The following is a 15,919-nucleotide window of genomic DNA, read 5'->3' on the forward strand; positions in this document are numbered from 1 at the left end:
GCCACGATGGGAATTCCAGGAATTGGTATGTTTAACAAGAATGCCTCATGCTTGGAAACCAGTGGGTCATAGGTGGCGCTGGCAGCTGGCCTGTTCTAGTCCATTCTAGCCCCTGTTCATTTACGATGCTCACCATTCTGTTCCAGGCCTTTGGTCATAATGACAGAATGTTAGATCTGAAAGGGACTTTGGAAATTATCTAGCCAAACACCTCATTTGACAGATGAGTAAACCAAGGCCTAAAGGAAAGCAAATTGCATTCAGAACTATTACGGACTGAGCCAAGAGCCAGGCCCAGCTCTCCCAACTCTCCAGGGCATCTCTTTCTAGTATTGCAGTCTAGGCAGCCACTGGCCACATGTGGCTATTTACATTTAAATTAATTCAAATTAATTCAAATTTAAAATTTAGTTTCTCAGTCACAATAACCACATTTGAAGTACTAAGCAGCCAGCAGCTAGAGGCTATGACATAGTGGACGATGCAAACCCAGAACACGTCCATCACTGTGGAAAATTCTATGTAGTCTAGGGCTGCTCTGGAACTTGGGCCTTTCATTTGAAGGTAGTATAGAAACTGGATGGTTTTATCCATGTCTTATCCTCTCAAACAATTACTGTGGAAGATTAACGGTAAGAGAATGTGGTTGTTCTAGTCAGTTATAGCAGCTTAGTAATAGCATGTTGACAAACTAGAATTTTATTCATGAGATTGGAAGAATGAACCCACCCAAACCAACTAATCCACCGAAGCCCCTCCCGCTAAGCTAAGATGGGCCTTATCTAAGAACCAAATCAGATACTAACACGAGTTCATGTCAAAGCTCTGGCTGGTCTAAGGGTCTGTTTCTTATTCCTGGTATGTCTGAGGGGCGTATACAGGAGAGACAGGAGAAATAAACCAAAGTAAATAAAGCTTCTTTGCATAATAAATGTAAAGTGTTAACTGTAGGCTAGGCTAGGAAAGCTTATAAAATTCATTAGGGGCAAACATTGTATCTTTTCCTCCTGGTGGATTTAAGCATAGTATCTAAGATAACTCTCCTGGGAAGGTATATTTTATCCAATGGTTTGTCAGTGGAAACACTGAAAAATAAAAGGCACATGTGCAATTCTGGATGGGAGACCTTAAAAGTGACCAAACTTGGAGTGTCCACACCTACTGGAGACTTAAGAGAGACATGAGGAAAACTACTCCCGGGAGAAGGGATCTCATCAGAGTGAAGCAACACAAGGTGGAGTTTTTGGAGAAGGAAGCATGTGGAAAACCAAGACCAGAACCAGGAACTGTGGTTTTATCCCTAAAGGACCCTGGGGAAGGGCTCATATCCTCTTGGGGGGCTTGTCCCTTGAATCATACAGATAGTCATGACTTTGTATGTAAAGGATCATAGTTTTCCTCTGAGTTCCCTGTAGCTCCTCCAGCCTTTCAGCAGGCTTGATACATCATACAAACTTGTCTAGTGGTGGTTTGGGGAATAGATGGGAGCGGGCAGTAAAAAGGAGTATGACTGGCCCCATAGCTACTCCCTCGCTATGTCCTGGAGGGAGCAGCGTTGTGTTGAGGGGGCTACTGTGTGTCCAGGAGTTCCAGGCAGAGCAGGGAGTAGGTGCCCACAGGCGGGGGGTGTAGAAGGTAGATGATACACAGATGTTACAAAGAAAATCGGACCCTGGTGGGGCAATAAAGTGGGTGATGGAGGTGGCTAGGACTGATGCTTAGGTCACAGAGGTAAGCTCACATACACAGTTACCATCAGACAATCAAGGTGGCCTTGAATCAAATAGATTTGGATAAGATTTATTGATCAGATTGTTTTAGAAAACCAACAGCAAAACACTGACAAGGTACATAAATACAGATTGGACATTTTAGGGTAAATTCACTATATTTCCTGTTTGTAGGAAACCAGGTAAGGTGGAAAAGCTGTCCTTATCATATGGCATGCACACCAGACTGCAAAAGGACTTCCACACTATTTAACAGGACTGTGGCAAATAGCTTTAAAGTAAGGCAAGCATCATGTGTGGCCTAAGCATTACCCTGTACCAAGAGCCAAGCCCAGGCTTGCCCTCAGAGACTATATGAGCGAGGTTTCCCTTTCTTGCCTAGGTTCTTCCAGTAAAATCCTCATTGGCAGGTGCCTTTACAGGGAGATGCCTGGCGCTGTTCCTGCTCAGACTCTGTGTACAAGGAAGTGGCTTTAGAGAAAGTCATTGTGTTTCTGATGCCTCCTTTGTATTCTAAATGTGCAACTAGTAAAACAGCAATTACTACAGCTTGGTGAAACTGCCTCTGACTCACCCTGTACAGTGACTAAGCAGGGCCTTTAAAAAACTTCTGGAAAGGGAAAACAAAACTTTGAAAATTATATTTATAAGATGGTACCACTTTGATGCACAACTCAAAACTTCTTAACACCAGATGAAGGAAGAGGTCACTTTCCACTCAATCTAACGACCTTAGAAGGGAAACTGCTGGGCATGACCTTGAGGCGGCACACACACAGGTTACAGAGCCCTCCCAAGCGCACCTCAGGCCCTCCCAACACTTGTAGAGGCCCAAGGTATTTGGGGAACTGAAGCAATTTAAGCGAATGGTGACCAGTCTTGGAAGCTTATGATCATAGGACCATAAACCCTCATCCATCCTGGAGCTCAATGCTAGAACAATGAAGAATAAGGAAAATGGCTTTTTGTGCTACATCAGAGTGCTGGCAGGTAGACCAGTCACCTATGCCACTTTATGCACATCTATAAGACCACATAAAAACAAACTGGTTTTACAGGATGAAGACCGACGAAGTCTTAGAGGGTAACTCAACCTTTCCTATACGCCAAGCTACATGGCTAGAAAAGGTATCGCCTAAGGAAAACTAAGGCTCCTTTAAGAATAGTGGAAAAGCAAGTATCTGCCAAGAGCCACAGAAATGTGTTCAAATGATGGGGTTTCCTCTGCATCTTACACAGCTTTTTCTTCCAATATGTGCTAAGAGTTCTTTGGTGGTGACAGGAGAGACAGCCTAGAACTCAGGGCAGGAGACTGTGCCAAAGCAGAAGAGTGAAGAGTGACATCTAAACTCAGTATGAACAGCTGTCATCAGGTTGACCAACTACAGCTAACAGGGCTACTTTTGTTTGCTGGTTTCTAGCCGCTCTGTGATTCTTGCTTTTCGATTTCTAACTACACATTAGCCCCACTCCACTGAGAAGGTGCTTGTAGGAAAGGGGTAGGGAGAGGAGGAACTATAAATCAATCAACCGTTTGATAGAAAAGTTGAAACGCTGATTACCTATGGATTTCAATTACTTGTGCTTTTCTCCGGCTACTCTGGGTAACCAAAGGTCATTGTTAATATACCTTTTGCTTAGAAATGTAAATGTTCATTATAATATTTTACATCTAACTATGTAATGGACATGAATAGTTTAGAGCAAATTTTTACATCATGTCACCAGGGCCCTGAAAAAAAAGATTCTGCCAGCGGAAAGAGTTTCAGTTTGGCCCCTGAAGAACAGTTAAAGTTTTAGTCTACTCTATATTGGTTTATAGATTTTTCCAGAATACGGAAAATACATTAAGTGAAGAAAGCATCATTCACTTCACTTAATAAAGTATTTATGTTCACAGATAAATTAGTATATACATGGGAGAACTTAGAATTTTAAATATTAGGTTTTAATTCTCCTCTTAGGAAACTCCTTACAGGTAGACCTCCTTGTTCCTAGGCAAAGAAATGTAAGAAGATATGCAACCATGAGACAGTACAAAGATGACTGGGGAAAAGTTTCAATTCTAACAAAACCAAGAAACAACAAGTCTCTAAGAACTGGAATAAGGAAATGCTGGACTTGAAAATCCAGCCAAGAGTTGGCCTAAACCAGCCGATTGCATCTCAAATTTTGGTATAATCTGACTCTAAAGTAATGAGTTGGCTTCCCCAAGACAGATACAAGAAAGTAGTCTACCTGCTTTATAGTCACACCCTATATATAATCTGTATATATCCATATGTGTTTCTATATATTGCACTTAAACTTACAGGACTGCAGTAAGATGGCTGGGAACACCTCAAAGAGGCAGAGAAGCAGCAGGCATAAACTCTCCTAAATCAAGTAACAGTGTCCGGAATTCAGAGCGCTGGTTATGGATTTACTAAAATGCCTGGTGACCCTCTATATAAAAGTCCACTCATCTACAGAAGTCATCATACACACAGTCTCATTTGGCATCCAGAACATGTGCTTATGTGCGGTTCTATAGTACTCAGAGCTGATCATACCTCCTCGTTTCCACTAGTGATATATTAAAAGAAGACACTTTAGACCAAGGATATGTACTTTTATGAAAACATCACACATGAGGTCTTAGATGTCAGGCCTCAAAGAAGACCACCTTCAGAATGCTTTAAAAGGATGCTAGCAAGTATGAATTGAACCAGCCTCTCTTTCAGCTCTCTGGTGTTACAGAACTAGAGACCTGCTCATATCCCAAGGACTCTGGAAGGATAAGCGCAGAGGCTGAGCATTCAGTCTTTGGTCCCTCTATAAATCTGTGACAAAGATCCTTTTGCCACCCTGGGTGACTTGTTTCATTATGGATAGTTTCTTCCCCCTAATACCCAGAGACTGGACTGGAGTCAGGCAGCAAAGCTTTGTTTTGAACTAATGGAGCTGCTCAGACTGCTCTGGAGAGAGCTCCTGGTTGGAAGAAGCCTAGCAGTGCATGATAAGAGGTTAAAGGCCCGATTGGTCATGGCAAGATGGGGGTGGGGGCTCTGGAGGAGCTGTTCTTTTTCCTACCTCTTCCCCCTACCCTCTCACTCCCCCAAAAGGACCCAGATTCACAGATGAATGGTTATTACAAGACCCTGCAGAACAGAGGCACCATGAACCTAATCCCACATGGATGGGTGGTTACAATAAGGCCTGGAACTTAGGAGTCCAAGTCTAGAGACCACAGTTTTCTCTCCCCCAGAACTGATGCTAAGTTTTTAGCCATAACTCAAAGGCGATTTTAAACCCACACATGAGCCTAAGAGATTCCCTTCTGGGATGAAGGAAAAAGGAGAACAAATTTAAAAGCTAAGCAAATGAGGCACTTAAAGGAAAAACATGTCCCTAGTCTCCCGTCCCAGTCTCCTGTTGTAATGTAAGCAACGGGCTGACCAGCACTGTGCCCTCTTGCACGCCTCTAGCACCTTTCATACATCTAAGGACTGCCAAATGCTCCCATCTCAGTGACCTGCTCAACTACTATAGCAGCCTGAAGGCAATGCAAGTGAAAATTTGGGTCATTTATTTTTTAGAACAACACAAAACAAGCCAGAACTAAAATTTCACACCATCAAAGTGAATGATCCTCATTTCATTCCTTCCTCATGCTGGTTTTTTAAAATGATACTTAGTTCTTTAGGAAGAATAACGTGTGGCTTTTCCCCCCAAGACCTTTTAAACAATTACTAGGCAATTACTCACAGCACCATGCACATTAAAGCAGACAGAAGACAGGCAAAAAGCTAAGAGAAAAATCAAGGCCCAACTGGCTTTCCGGCGATCAAAATTCTCATTGCCTGAGATATGGCAGGTGCATGGCCCAGGATTAGAAAAGAAACAGTTCTGAAAGGAAATGGCCAATATAAAAGTCAAAGCTCACAGCTCAGAGCAGAAGCCCTCCCTGCCCTACTCTTCTCTGGCCTCTCATGAGCCTATTTTATGTCCCAGGGCATTTATGCCACACAGGGCCTGCAATTCTCCATGATGAAGTCAGAGACACTTGAAACCATTAATAAGCATAGGAGAATCTCAAAGCTGCCCAGAACAAAGAACTCTGACCACCATGAATTTCTTGATTTGAAATGTGCTTGGTGCCAAAATTTCTAAGAGCAACAACAAACAGCACAACTATGACACATAATAAAGTCTTTTGATAAGTCAACTCTAACCACTGCTGGCACCATAAGGATGAGAAAAGAAATCACTAGTCAAGAGCTGCTTAGCTGTTTAACTTTCCTCCAAAATCAAAGGATAGATATGGGCATCCAGGGAGCAAAATACCAACCACCGCTGCCATTAGATCCAGCTACTCAAATCAGATGTATCTCTGAAAACAGGAAGTTAAGCATCTAGCTTTACCTAAAATCTGCAAGATTCTCAAGGTCAGCCTTCTTGTTCTATCCCCTAACGTCTTATTGTTGTTGCTGGATTTAATTTTTTAATTTTTGTTTTTATTGATGATGTTGCTTTAATTTATAGAGTACTGGCTGACATGGTCATATGTTTAGAGTTCCTTTAAAATTTTCTTCATCTTCATCCTATCTTGATTCATAAGATAATTAAGATACTTTCAGACTTTCCTTCAACTCCATCAAGGAAGAGAGAATATGTGTGTGCTGGGGCAGGAGGGACAGAAGCAAAAAAAAAAAAAAAAAAGCACAAGGGAAAGTGAAATTCCATAAACTTAAAACAATTTACAGAAAGGCATCTGATGTATTTTCTGAATAAGGCCTTGATCAGGGTAACCAATCCTCTCTGTAGCACATTCTACACTGCCCATAAATAAAGGAGTCTCTTTTAAATTAACATTTCCAGTATCAATGAACAGTCCAGAAATCCTCATTTCAAGCGCTCGATGAGTCCCTGCGTGAGTCCGAGGTGCAGAAGCTGTGTTCGGGAGAGGTTGGCTAGGTTGGGGAAGGCCGCGAGCAGCTTCTCCCACGCCAGTTCCAGCAGGCTAGGTACCACCAGCCAGATCTTAAACAATGACCCAGTCCGTTTATTTTCGTGGATGTTCACCACTCCTCCATGAATGTACATGCAACCAGCCTATGAACAAATGGCAGGCAAAACAGGATAAATTCAAATGGGAGAGAAACACATACTTAAGTTGAAAATTCAGCAAAAAAAAAAAAAAAAAAAAAATTTCATAGTGGGAGGAATTGAAATGAGGTGAAACAAAACATTTCTCACTGATCCCAACATAGCACAGAGATGGAGAAAGGTTTAAATAATGAATGAGTTACTAAGGAAGAAACTACAGATTGTTTTTACTTCAACAACTTCGACAAACATTAAACTAAGACTATATTAAGTATCCACTGTGACAAATACCAGGAATACAAAGATGAAAATAAAAGTCTCTGCATTTAAGTAACTAGTAGAATCTTTAATAACATGGCATCACGGGGGTAAAACCATTCTGCCCTCCCAGGAAACACCCTGATATCACTGTCTGGGCCTGAAAGTCACAAGGAGCATTTCTTTCACATTTACGCTGCTCTTTTAAGCTTGTTTATGATGGTTTTCCTTACCTTTTCTCAGAGGACATGCTAGCTTTGGGAGAAAGGTTTTAAAAACACGTTCTTGATCCAAGCTTTGCAAATATCAGAATCTTTTTTTCTTGCTAACATCCCTAAAATATTTTCTTATCATCTGCAACTACATAAAAAAGATATGTGAAAATGAAAACTTACTGGTGTAACAGCTGCACAGTGAAAATAAACTGGTTCTGGCATGGTAGCCGGGAGCTTTACCCATTGAAAAGTCTGCAGGTTCAACTTCCAGATATCTCCCAGGATCACTTCTCCATTATAGCCCCCACAAATAAACACATCTATCAGGAAAAGGGAAAGCCAAGATCATACAAAGGGAAAGAGCCACAGCAACAACAGGTCTTGCAACAGCACGGCTAGTTGACATGGTACCAATTCAGTGATTCTCCCAATACCAAAAAGGACTTCAGCTGATGGGCTGCTCAAGCTGCTGTCTTGTCCCTCACTGGAGATGGACACTATGTCGGGATCTTTGCTAGGACTAAGGATGTAAGCTTCTGAGGAGGCTTAATGTCCAGGGTCTCAAATTCAAATACCTATAGTGCCATGCATAGAAAGTGAATGTGCAAGAAAGCTTAGGGAAAATAAACAGGAGGTCCTGGGAACAAATAAGAGTGCATATGCTCTAATGGGGAAGATGGTGCTGCAGCTCCAGCTGATCGATACCAAGTAGGACTTAAGTTCCGCAACTGCCAGCAATTGCCAGGTTTTCCAATTAAAAAAAAAAAAAAATTTTTTTTTTCTTTTTGGCCGCATCTGCGGGACATGGAAGTTCCTGGGCCAGGGACTGAACTTGTACCACCGTTTTGACCTGCACCACAGTTGTGGCAATGCCAGATCCTTAACTCACTGAACAACAAGGGAACTTCCTAGATCTTCCAGTTTTTTAAGAGAGAAGCTGGTAACCCAGATTTTTTGAAAAGTGAAAATTTTGATTTTTAAGTATTGGCCACTATTTCAAAAAACTATAATATAGGAGTTCCTTAGTGGTGCAGCAAGTTAAGGATCTGGTGTTGTCACTGCTGTGGCCTGAGTCCCAGCTATGGCATGAATTCAATGCCTGGCCCCAGAACTTCTGCATGCCAAAAAAAAAAAAAAAAAAACCAAAACAAAACTATAATATATACATGAGCTAAACAAAACACATCTGCAGACCACCCATTTGCAAACTCCTCTTTTGAATAACATCCCAAAAAGGACACTTATCTACCCATAGAGACAAATGTTCTCTGCACAGGCAATTAACCTAAGAGGAAACAGTCACTGCAATGCTCAATTTGAGGGCACACAAGAGGTTCTTCCAAGCTTTCTTCAGCCCAAAGAGAACAGTAGGACACTCCATTTGATCCATTCCAATTATTATTATTATTTTGTCTTTTTAGGGCCACACCTGCAGCATATGGAGGTTCTCAGGCTAATTGGAGCTATTGCTGCCAGCCTACAATGAAGTCACAGCAACGCCAGATCCGAGCCATGTCTGCAACCTACACCACAGCTCATGGCAATGCCGGATCCTTAACCCACTGAGCGAGGCCAGGGATCGAACCCGCAACTTCATGGCTCCTAGTCAGATTTGTTTCGGCTGTGCCACGGTGGGAACTCCCATATCAATTATTTGTCAGAAACAAAACCTTTCCCAAATCAAAGATATTTTATTACTGTTATTTTGTTTGTTTTTGTTTTTATAAAATCAATTAGTTATAACTAACTAGACAACATATAACAAAGGCTATGTGAACCTTCAAACTGAATGCCTAGAATTATGGCTGAATTCTGTTTGTGCATGCCTGAACTCAAAGAATCAAATGAATACATGTCTTAATTCAAGTCTAGATCAAGTTTAAGCCAATACTTAAGCTATAAAATACACTGGAAACTTTTTTGGCTAGGATTCAAGAAAAGCATGGATCCATTGTTAGAGGGAAAAGCTAAATAATGCTACGATCTATAAATCTTGTCCAAAGAGTAGAAACATAATAAAAAGCATCTCTGTACTAGAGATGGCAGCATAATCCTAGTAAAATCTAAACGAAGCTGCTGAAAGGACATAGGCTATCCAACTCATTTACACACCTTCCTCTGCCCCATCACCCAATTTAAGGTGGTATATCCACTAAAAAATAAGCTGTAAATTAAAGACAAGAAGGTTGTCCAGAGAGGTGTCATTTATCACACTTAGATAAAGTAGCTGCAGCTACTTTCTGAAGCCATACAATGCCTGTGTTGTAAGACAGCCAAAGAATGAGCTAAGAGTTCTAGTTGGCATCAGACAGAGAACAGGATAAACTTTATGAAATAACACCCTGAAGGAGTGATCACAATTTTAATACAAAATCTCCTGAGGTCTCTATTGGATTTCAAGACTATTAGGACAGAGTTCCTGTCGTGGCTCAGCAGGAACAAATCTGACTAGTATCTAGAAGGATGCGGGTTTGATCCCTGGCATCGCTCAGTGGGTTAAGGATCCACTGTTGCCATGAGCTGTGGTGTAGGTCATGAATGAAGCTTGGATCTGGTGTTGCTGTGGCTATGGTGTAGACTGACAGCTACAGCTACGATTGGACCCCTAGACTGAGAACTTCCATGTGCCATGGGTGCAGCCCCAAAAAGACGAAAAAAAAAAAAAAAAAGACTTTATTACGGCTATCTGTTGAAGTGGGGAGCTGCAAGATTAGGTGGTATAATAAAAACCTATTTATTAGGAGTTCCCATCATGGCTCAGTGGTTAACAAACCCGACTAGTATCCATGAGGACTCAGATTCAATCCCTGGCCTCGCTTAGTGGGTTAAGGATCCAGCATTGCCATGAGCTGTGGTGTAGACCGAAGACGCAGCTTGGATCCTGCATTGCTGTGGCTGTGGTGTAGGCTGGCAGCTATAGCTCTGACTTGACCCCTAGCCTGGGAATTTCCATATGCCCCAGGTGCGGCCCTAAAAAAGACCAAAAAACCCTATTTATCACTTATTTTTGAGTTTTCTGATAACCGAGGGAACCCAAACATCACATTAGTTTACTTCATGAAAATTGCTGAAAGAGGCATAACTTTATAGATTTCCCTTTAAGTATAAACTACAAGAAAAAGACCCCCCCCCATAGTTATGTCTCTTTTAAGGAGCTGTCATGAAGAAATAAAATATTCTCATATGTACAATTACAAAAATGGAACCAGCATGTTATTTGAAATCCTTACCATTTTTTATTTGAACACAACTGTGACATCTTCGGGCTGCAGGAAAACCTGCCAAACACATAAACACAGAAATTCCATTTTTCACAGAAAGCCTGGGAATAATGATGATATGACACAGCAGAAGATATACTATGAGTAACTTAATCCCCTTGTGGCATTAAGCAAACATTGACTAGTCCTTCCAATACTTCCTCATTTCACACTAAGACAAAGCCATTACAAGTTTCATCATGATACAGTGTTAAGGTATCAGGAAAACAAAGTGAGGTAAAGGGAGGCAGGGGTTACTCAGTGGCTTTCCCAAGCCCTTTTACCCACCTAGAAATGGGTAGATCTTGATTCAAGTGCCTACTTCTTATTCTACCCAGATTTCCCCTCTTCCACAGAATTCAGCAATCTTCTATTAAAAGTCTCCACTCAATTGCTAAGCATAGACTTTTGGGCTAATTGGGCTAAGGAATACAAGTCATTTCTAATACCAGTTCAAAAGATATTTTTCTTGTCATATAATACAATAAAATTACTTTTTCCCTTTCAGAACAAGTAAAACCAAAATACATTTATTAAAGATAAATGAATCAACATTTTAAATTTACCTATTTTGTCATGGGGTTTTGTTGCAATTTCCTCCCATGCATTCGTTTCAAGGTTGTATGCATGAATCTTGGAGAAGAAAAAAAAGAAGATACACAAATAATTTTAGTAAGCCTGAAAACTAGATTTTTCAGAATAGCATATACAAAAATATTCTTGGTTGAAAGCCTGCTTTTCCTTTGCTTTTCTCTGATCTTTCCTAGTTCTAATAAAAGCAAAATAGTAAATGAAGCAATTGAAAATTAAGCAAATACTTTATTTCATTTTTTTCTTTTGGCCACCCCCACAGCATGCGGAAGTTCCTGGGCCAGGGACCAAATCCGAGCTGCAGCTGCAACCTATGCCACAGCTGCAGCAATGCAAGATCCTTAACCCACTGCACCACAGTAGGAATTCCCATGTATCATTTTTATAATAGAAAAAGCAAGTGTTTGGAGCTCCTGTCGTGGCGCAGTGGTTAACGAATCTGACTAGGAACCATGGGATTGCGGGTTCGATCCCTGGCCTTGCTCAGTGGGTTGGGGATCCAGCGTTACTGTGAGCTGTGGTGTAGGTCAAAGACACGGCTCGGATCCTGCATTGCTGTGGGTCTGGTGTAGGCCGGTGGCTGTGGCTCCAATTCGACCCCTAGCCTGGGAACCTCCATATGCTAAGGGAGTAGCCCTAGAAAAGGCAAAAAGACAAAAAAAAAAAAAAGAAAGAAAAAAAAAAAAAAAAGAAAGAGCAAGTGTTGGTAAGAAAACATGGGAAAACAGTTTTGACAAAACTTGACATAGATCATTAAGGTTCCAAAGCATACCAGCAGCTCTGAGCCCTATAGATTTCCCCTGAGACATGTGGATTTAGAAATGCCACAGAGATAGACGGATAAAAGCCCTTCAGAGCTCAGCTTTCTTTCTTTTCTTTTCTTTTCTTTTTTTTTTTTTTTTTGTCTTTTTGCCTTTTCTAGGGCCGCTCCCGCGGCATATGGAGGTTCCCAGGCTAGGGGTCAAATTGGAGTCGTAGCCGCCGGCCTACGCCAGAGCCACAGCAACGTGGGATCCGAGCCATGTCTGCAACCTACACCACAGCTCTTGGCAACGCGGGATCCTTAACCCACTGAGCAAGGCCAGGGACCAAACCCACAACCCCACTGTTCCTAGTCGGATTCGTCAACCACTGGGCCATGATGGGAACTCCCAGAGGTCAGCTTTCTGAAGTTAGTGATATGTAGTCCCAATCATGCCTGTTCTTTTAGGACACACAGCACTGAGAATAAGGGGGATGTGACATTCTCAGAATTCTGGTTCTAATTTGAAGTAGCTGCTCCACTGAAACTACTATATCTTCCTTTAACTGACTTTTCTCATCTAGCATAAAGGGATAATTTTCATAAAGTATTTTCAGTGCATGATAATTTAAAGTTTTCAACAGGAAAACTTATCAGGGGAACAGAGTTCAACCTTATATTATAAAGAGCATCTAACACAAAATAGGTGTTGATGAAGAACCTGATTGAAAATTAAAACATCTAGGGAGTTCCTGTCGTGGCGCAGCAGACACAAATCCGACTAGGAAGCATGAGGTTTCGGGATCAATCCCTGGCCTCACTCAGTAGGTTAAGGATCCGGCGTTGCCGTGAGTGAGCTGTGGTGTAGGTCGAAGACAGGGCTCAGATCCCAAGTTGCTGTGGCTGTGGTGCAGGCTGGCAGCTATAGCTCTGAATGGACCCCTAGCCTGGGAACCTTCATATGCCACAGGTGCGGCCCCAAAAGACAAAAAAAAAGAAAAAAGAAAATTAAAATATCTACAATAACAGAATTATCTTCCTTAGCATAAAATATGCCTCTCTCTAGCCTTCTTCTTTTCTCTGTTTTTAAATATACCTTGTTTAAGGAATAAGCTGTCCAAGAAGTACCACCTCCCAAGATGTAAATCCTCTGTCCATCATGTGCAATTTCATGTCTGTATCTGAAATCATATAATAAAATACATTAATAATTAAGGGGGAAATGATCTACTTAAGATTTAGCTGAAAGACTTTACTTTTGGTTTTTAGGGCTGCACCCTTGGCATATGGAGGTTCACAGGCTAGGGGTCAAATTGGGGCTACAGCTGCTGGCCTACACCACAGCCATAGCAACAGCAGATCCGAGCCAAGTCTGCAACCTATACCACAGCTCGTGGCAATGCCAGGTCCTTAACCCACTGAGCGAGGCCAGGGATCAAACCCAAAACCTCATGGTTCCTAGGTGGATTGGTTTCCACTGAGTCACGACGGGAACTCCTGAAAGACCTTTTATTGCACATTATTTATAATAATGAATTATTAGAAATAACCCAAGAGTTTAATAATAGTGAGTTGGTTAAATAAATTATACAATATATATAAAACAGATTAAATGCAACCAATAAGATGTAGGCACAGAGGATGTTTAATATACTGAGAACTTCTTTTTGTGTCATTAACTAAAAAAAAAAAAAAACAGTTCTATAAGAGCAGACAGATTATAATCAACCCTGATTATTCCTGAGTTTAGATTTTGCTTTTTTTCCCTTCGTTTTGCTTATTGTATTTTCTAGATTTTTAATCGTTTTTTTTCTGATAACTCTGTATAAGAGGGGAAATTATTATGGAGTTTTACAAAGTGATCTGCCTACATTTAATTAGAAACCTTAGACTATGGGCTTTCAAATTACGACACTTATTTAACAGATATAAAGATATCAGAAAAATTATGATACAATAAAACTGTGAATATGAAACACCTACCAGAGCTTTCATCCAAGCAGTCTAGCTAAAAGCTGAAATAATTTATAATATGTCTACAAAATGATTCAAAAAAGGCAACCATGTGAAAAATGCTTTGAAAACTTAATCTATTTCCTTCTTTCCCTGAAGGCCCTGGTGCTGATAAAGTAAATTACATCAAAATTATTCCCCATAACAAGCCATCTCCCAAGTCCTCTCATAGCAGTTCGGCAAAATCAGCCCACTAACATACTACAATAGAGGTTAAGACTTTCTTGGCACCCATATGTCATTTTTTAAAGACAACAAAGAGATATTAGTCTAAACAGAGTAAATAAGAAATTGTTTACTATCTTTGCTTTTGAATTAGAGTGAAAAAAAAAAAAAAAACTCTTTAAGTCTTCCAGTGAGTTTAATTCTAAGAAGAGGCAATTGCTATTAGGAACAAAAAGTGAAACATCTAGGACTGCTACTAGAAGGCAACTTAAGGGAATCATGTGATGTTTGAGTGTTTAACAGAGCACTTAAAACAAATGACCTTTCTCTCTCTTCCACTCTATCATCCATCCATCCATCCATCCATCCATCCATCCATCCAGTTAACATTCACTGAGTACCACTATAGACAAGACACTGTGTCCTGTACTGGGGATACAGTGGTAAGCAAAGGAGCCAAAGAATCCTAATATGTAAGTTAAGAAGAGAAATCAAAAAGTAACCAGAAAGTCATTGTTTTGCTTATAACATGAAATTTAGTTACAATTGTTACCATTAGTTTCTTTTTTAAAGGGTTACCATTTTCCTAATTCAGGAACACTGAAGTGTAAGAGAAAGAATATTTTAAAAATTCTATAGTTCAGAGGGAAAGTATCATTCACTCACCAGAAGACCCTTCTTTAATACTGAACTTAAGGGATCTAACAGCCGGTTAGCTATTTTAACCAGGCCAAAGGGTCCTCTTTACACCATACTCCAATATTTTTAAAAGAGTAAAATTTTAGCAAGAAGGAATAAGTATGCTTTAATCCTAGAATCTCACCTCTCTTCTGGTAGATCACAGGATAGGTTGTTTGGTTTCAGCTGTGTCCACTCTCTGGTATTGAGATCTAATTTGTGCAGGTCTGTGCTGTAAATATAGCCAGTTGTCCCTCCAAAGACATAAAGGGAGCCATTGATGATAGCCATGGCCTGGGTAAGGAGGAAGTGTGAACAAGACTGCCTCATTAACACTCGATCAAAGAATGTAAACTTTTTAGATACCCCAGAACCAGGTTTTATGAAATTTTCTTGTACTTCTTAACCCTCTAAAAATCAAACCATTAAAGGACAAAAGATTTTAGAGAACACAGAGATCATTTTTAGAAAAGTAAACTTTGTTCAACTGGAAAGCAAGAAAGAACTTAGGGATCTAGATAGACAAAGGGCATCAGATGATCTTCAGGGATCTGAGAAAATAAAAAAATTTATAGATCAAGGACACATTCACTTCCACTGAAACCTGCTTCTCTCTCTCTCTTTTTTTTTTTTTTTTTTTTTTTTTTTTGGCTGCACCTGTGACATACAGAAGTTCCCAGGCTAGGGATTGAACCCTCACCACAGCTATAACCAGAGCCACAGTAGTGACATGGCTGGATCCTTAACCCACTGAGCTATGAGGGAACTCCCTGCTTCTGTTTTTAAGTAGTCTGAAGAAAAATGCTATTAAGAAGGAGTGTATACGAAAAAGAGACACCAGAACCTCTTCAGCAAGAAGTCTAGAGTTGGCAGTCCTCAAAACTTGACATTTTCTTCTTTTTTTTTTTTTTTTTTCGTCTTTTTGCTATTTCTTGGGCCACTCCCTCGGCATATGGAGGTTCCCAGGCTAGGGGTCCAATCGGAGCTATAGCCACCGGCCTATGCCAGAGCCACAGCAACGCAGGATCCGAGCCGCGTCTGCAACCTACACCACAGCTCACGGCAACACCGGATCCTTAACCCACTGAGCAAGGCCAGGGATGGAACCTGCAACCTCATGGTTCCTAGTCGGATTTGTTAACCACTGCGCCATGACGGGAACTCCGAAACTTGACATTT

At 40.8% G+C, this 15,919-nt stretch overlaps 1 protein-coding gene across 6 annotated transcripts in view; it reads right to left on the reverse strand.

Annotated features, from left to right (window-relative positions):
- Positions 1 to 1,784: 1,784 nt before the first annotated feature.
- Positions 1,785 to 15,919, reverse strand: part of KLHDC10 (kelch domain containing 10) — a 56,179-nt gene continuing 42,044 nt past the window's right edge. For all 6 annotated transcript variants that reach the window (XM_085005456.1, XM_085005454.1, XM_085005455.1 and 3 more), the window contains 6 exons: positions 14,886 to 15,034; positions 12,981 to 13,065; positions 11,118 to 11,184; positions 10,522 to 10,569; positions 7,472 to 7,611; positions 1,785 to 6,824 (listed from right to left, as the gene is read on the reverse strand). In XM_085005456.1, coding sequence (XP_084861582.1) covers positions 6,615 to 6,824; positions 7,472 to 7,611; positions 10,522 to 10,569; positions 11,118 to 11,184; positions 12,981 to 13,065; positions 14,886 to 15,034 — 699 coding nt within the window. In that variant the 3' untranslated portion in view covers positions 1,785 to 6,614. The remainder of the gene's footprint in view (positions 6,825 to 7,471; positions 7,612 to 10,521; positions 10,570 to 11,117; positions 11,185 to 12,980; positions 13,066 to 14,885; positions 15,035 to 15,919) is intronic.

The sequence above is a fragment of the Sus scrofa genome, chromosome 18 (genome assembly GCF_054392235.1).
Source record: "Sus scrofa isolate SSC_HxYL_T2T_F1_AM1 chromosome 18, Sscrofa_HxYL_maternal_Yorkshire_Landrace_v2.0, whole genome shotgun sequence".
Classification (NCBI taxonomy): Eukaryota; Metazoa; Chordata; class Mammalia; order Artiodactyla; family Suidae; genus Sus; species Sus scrofa.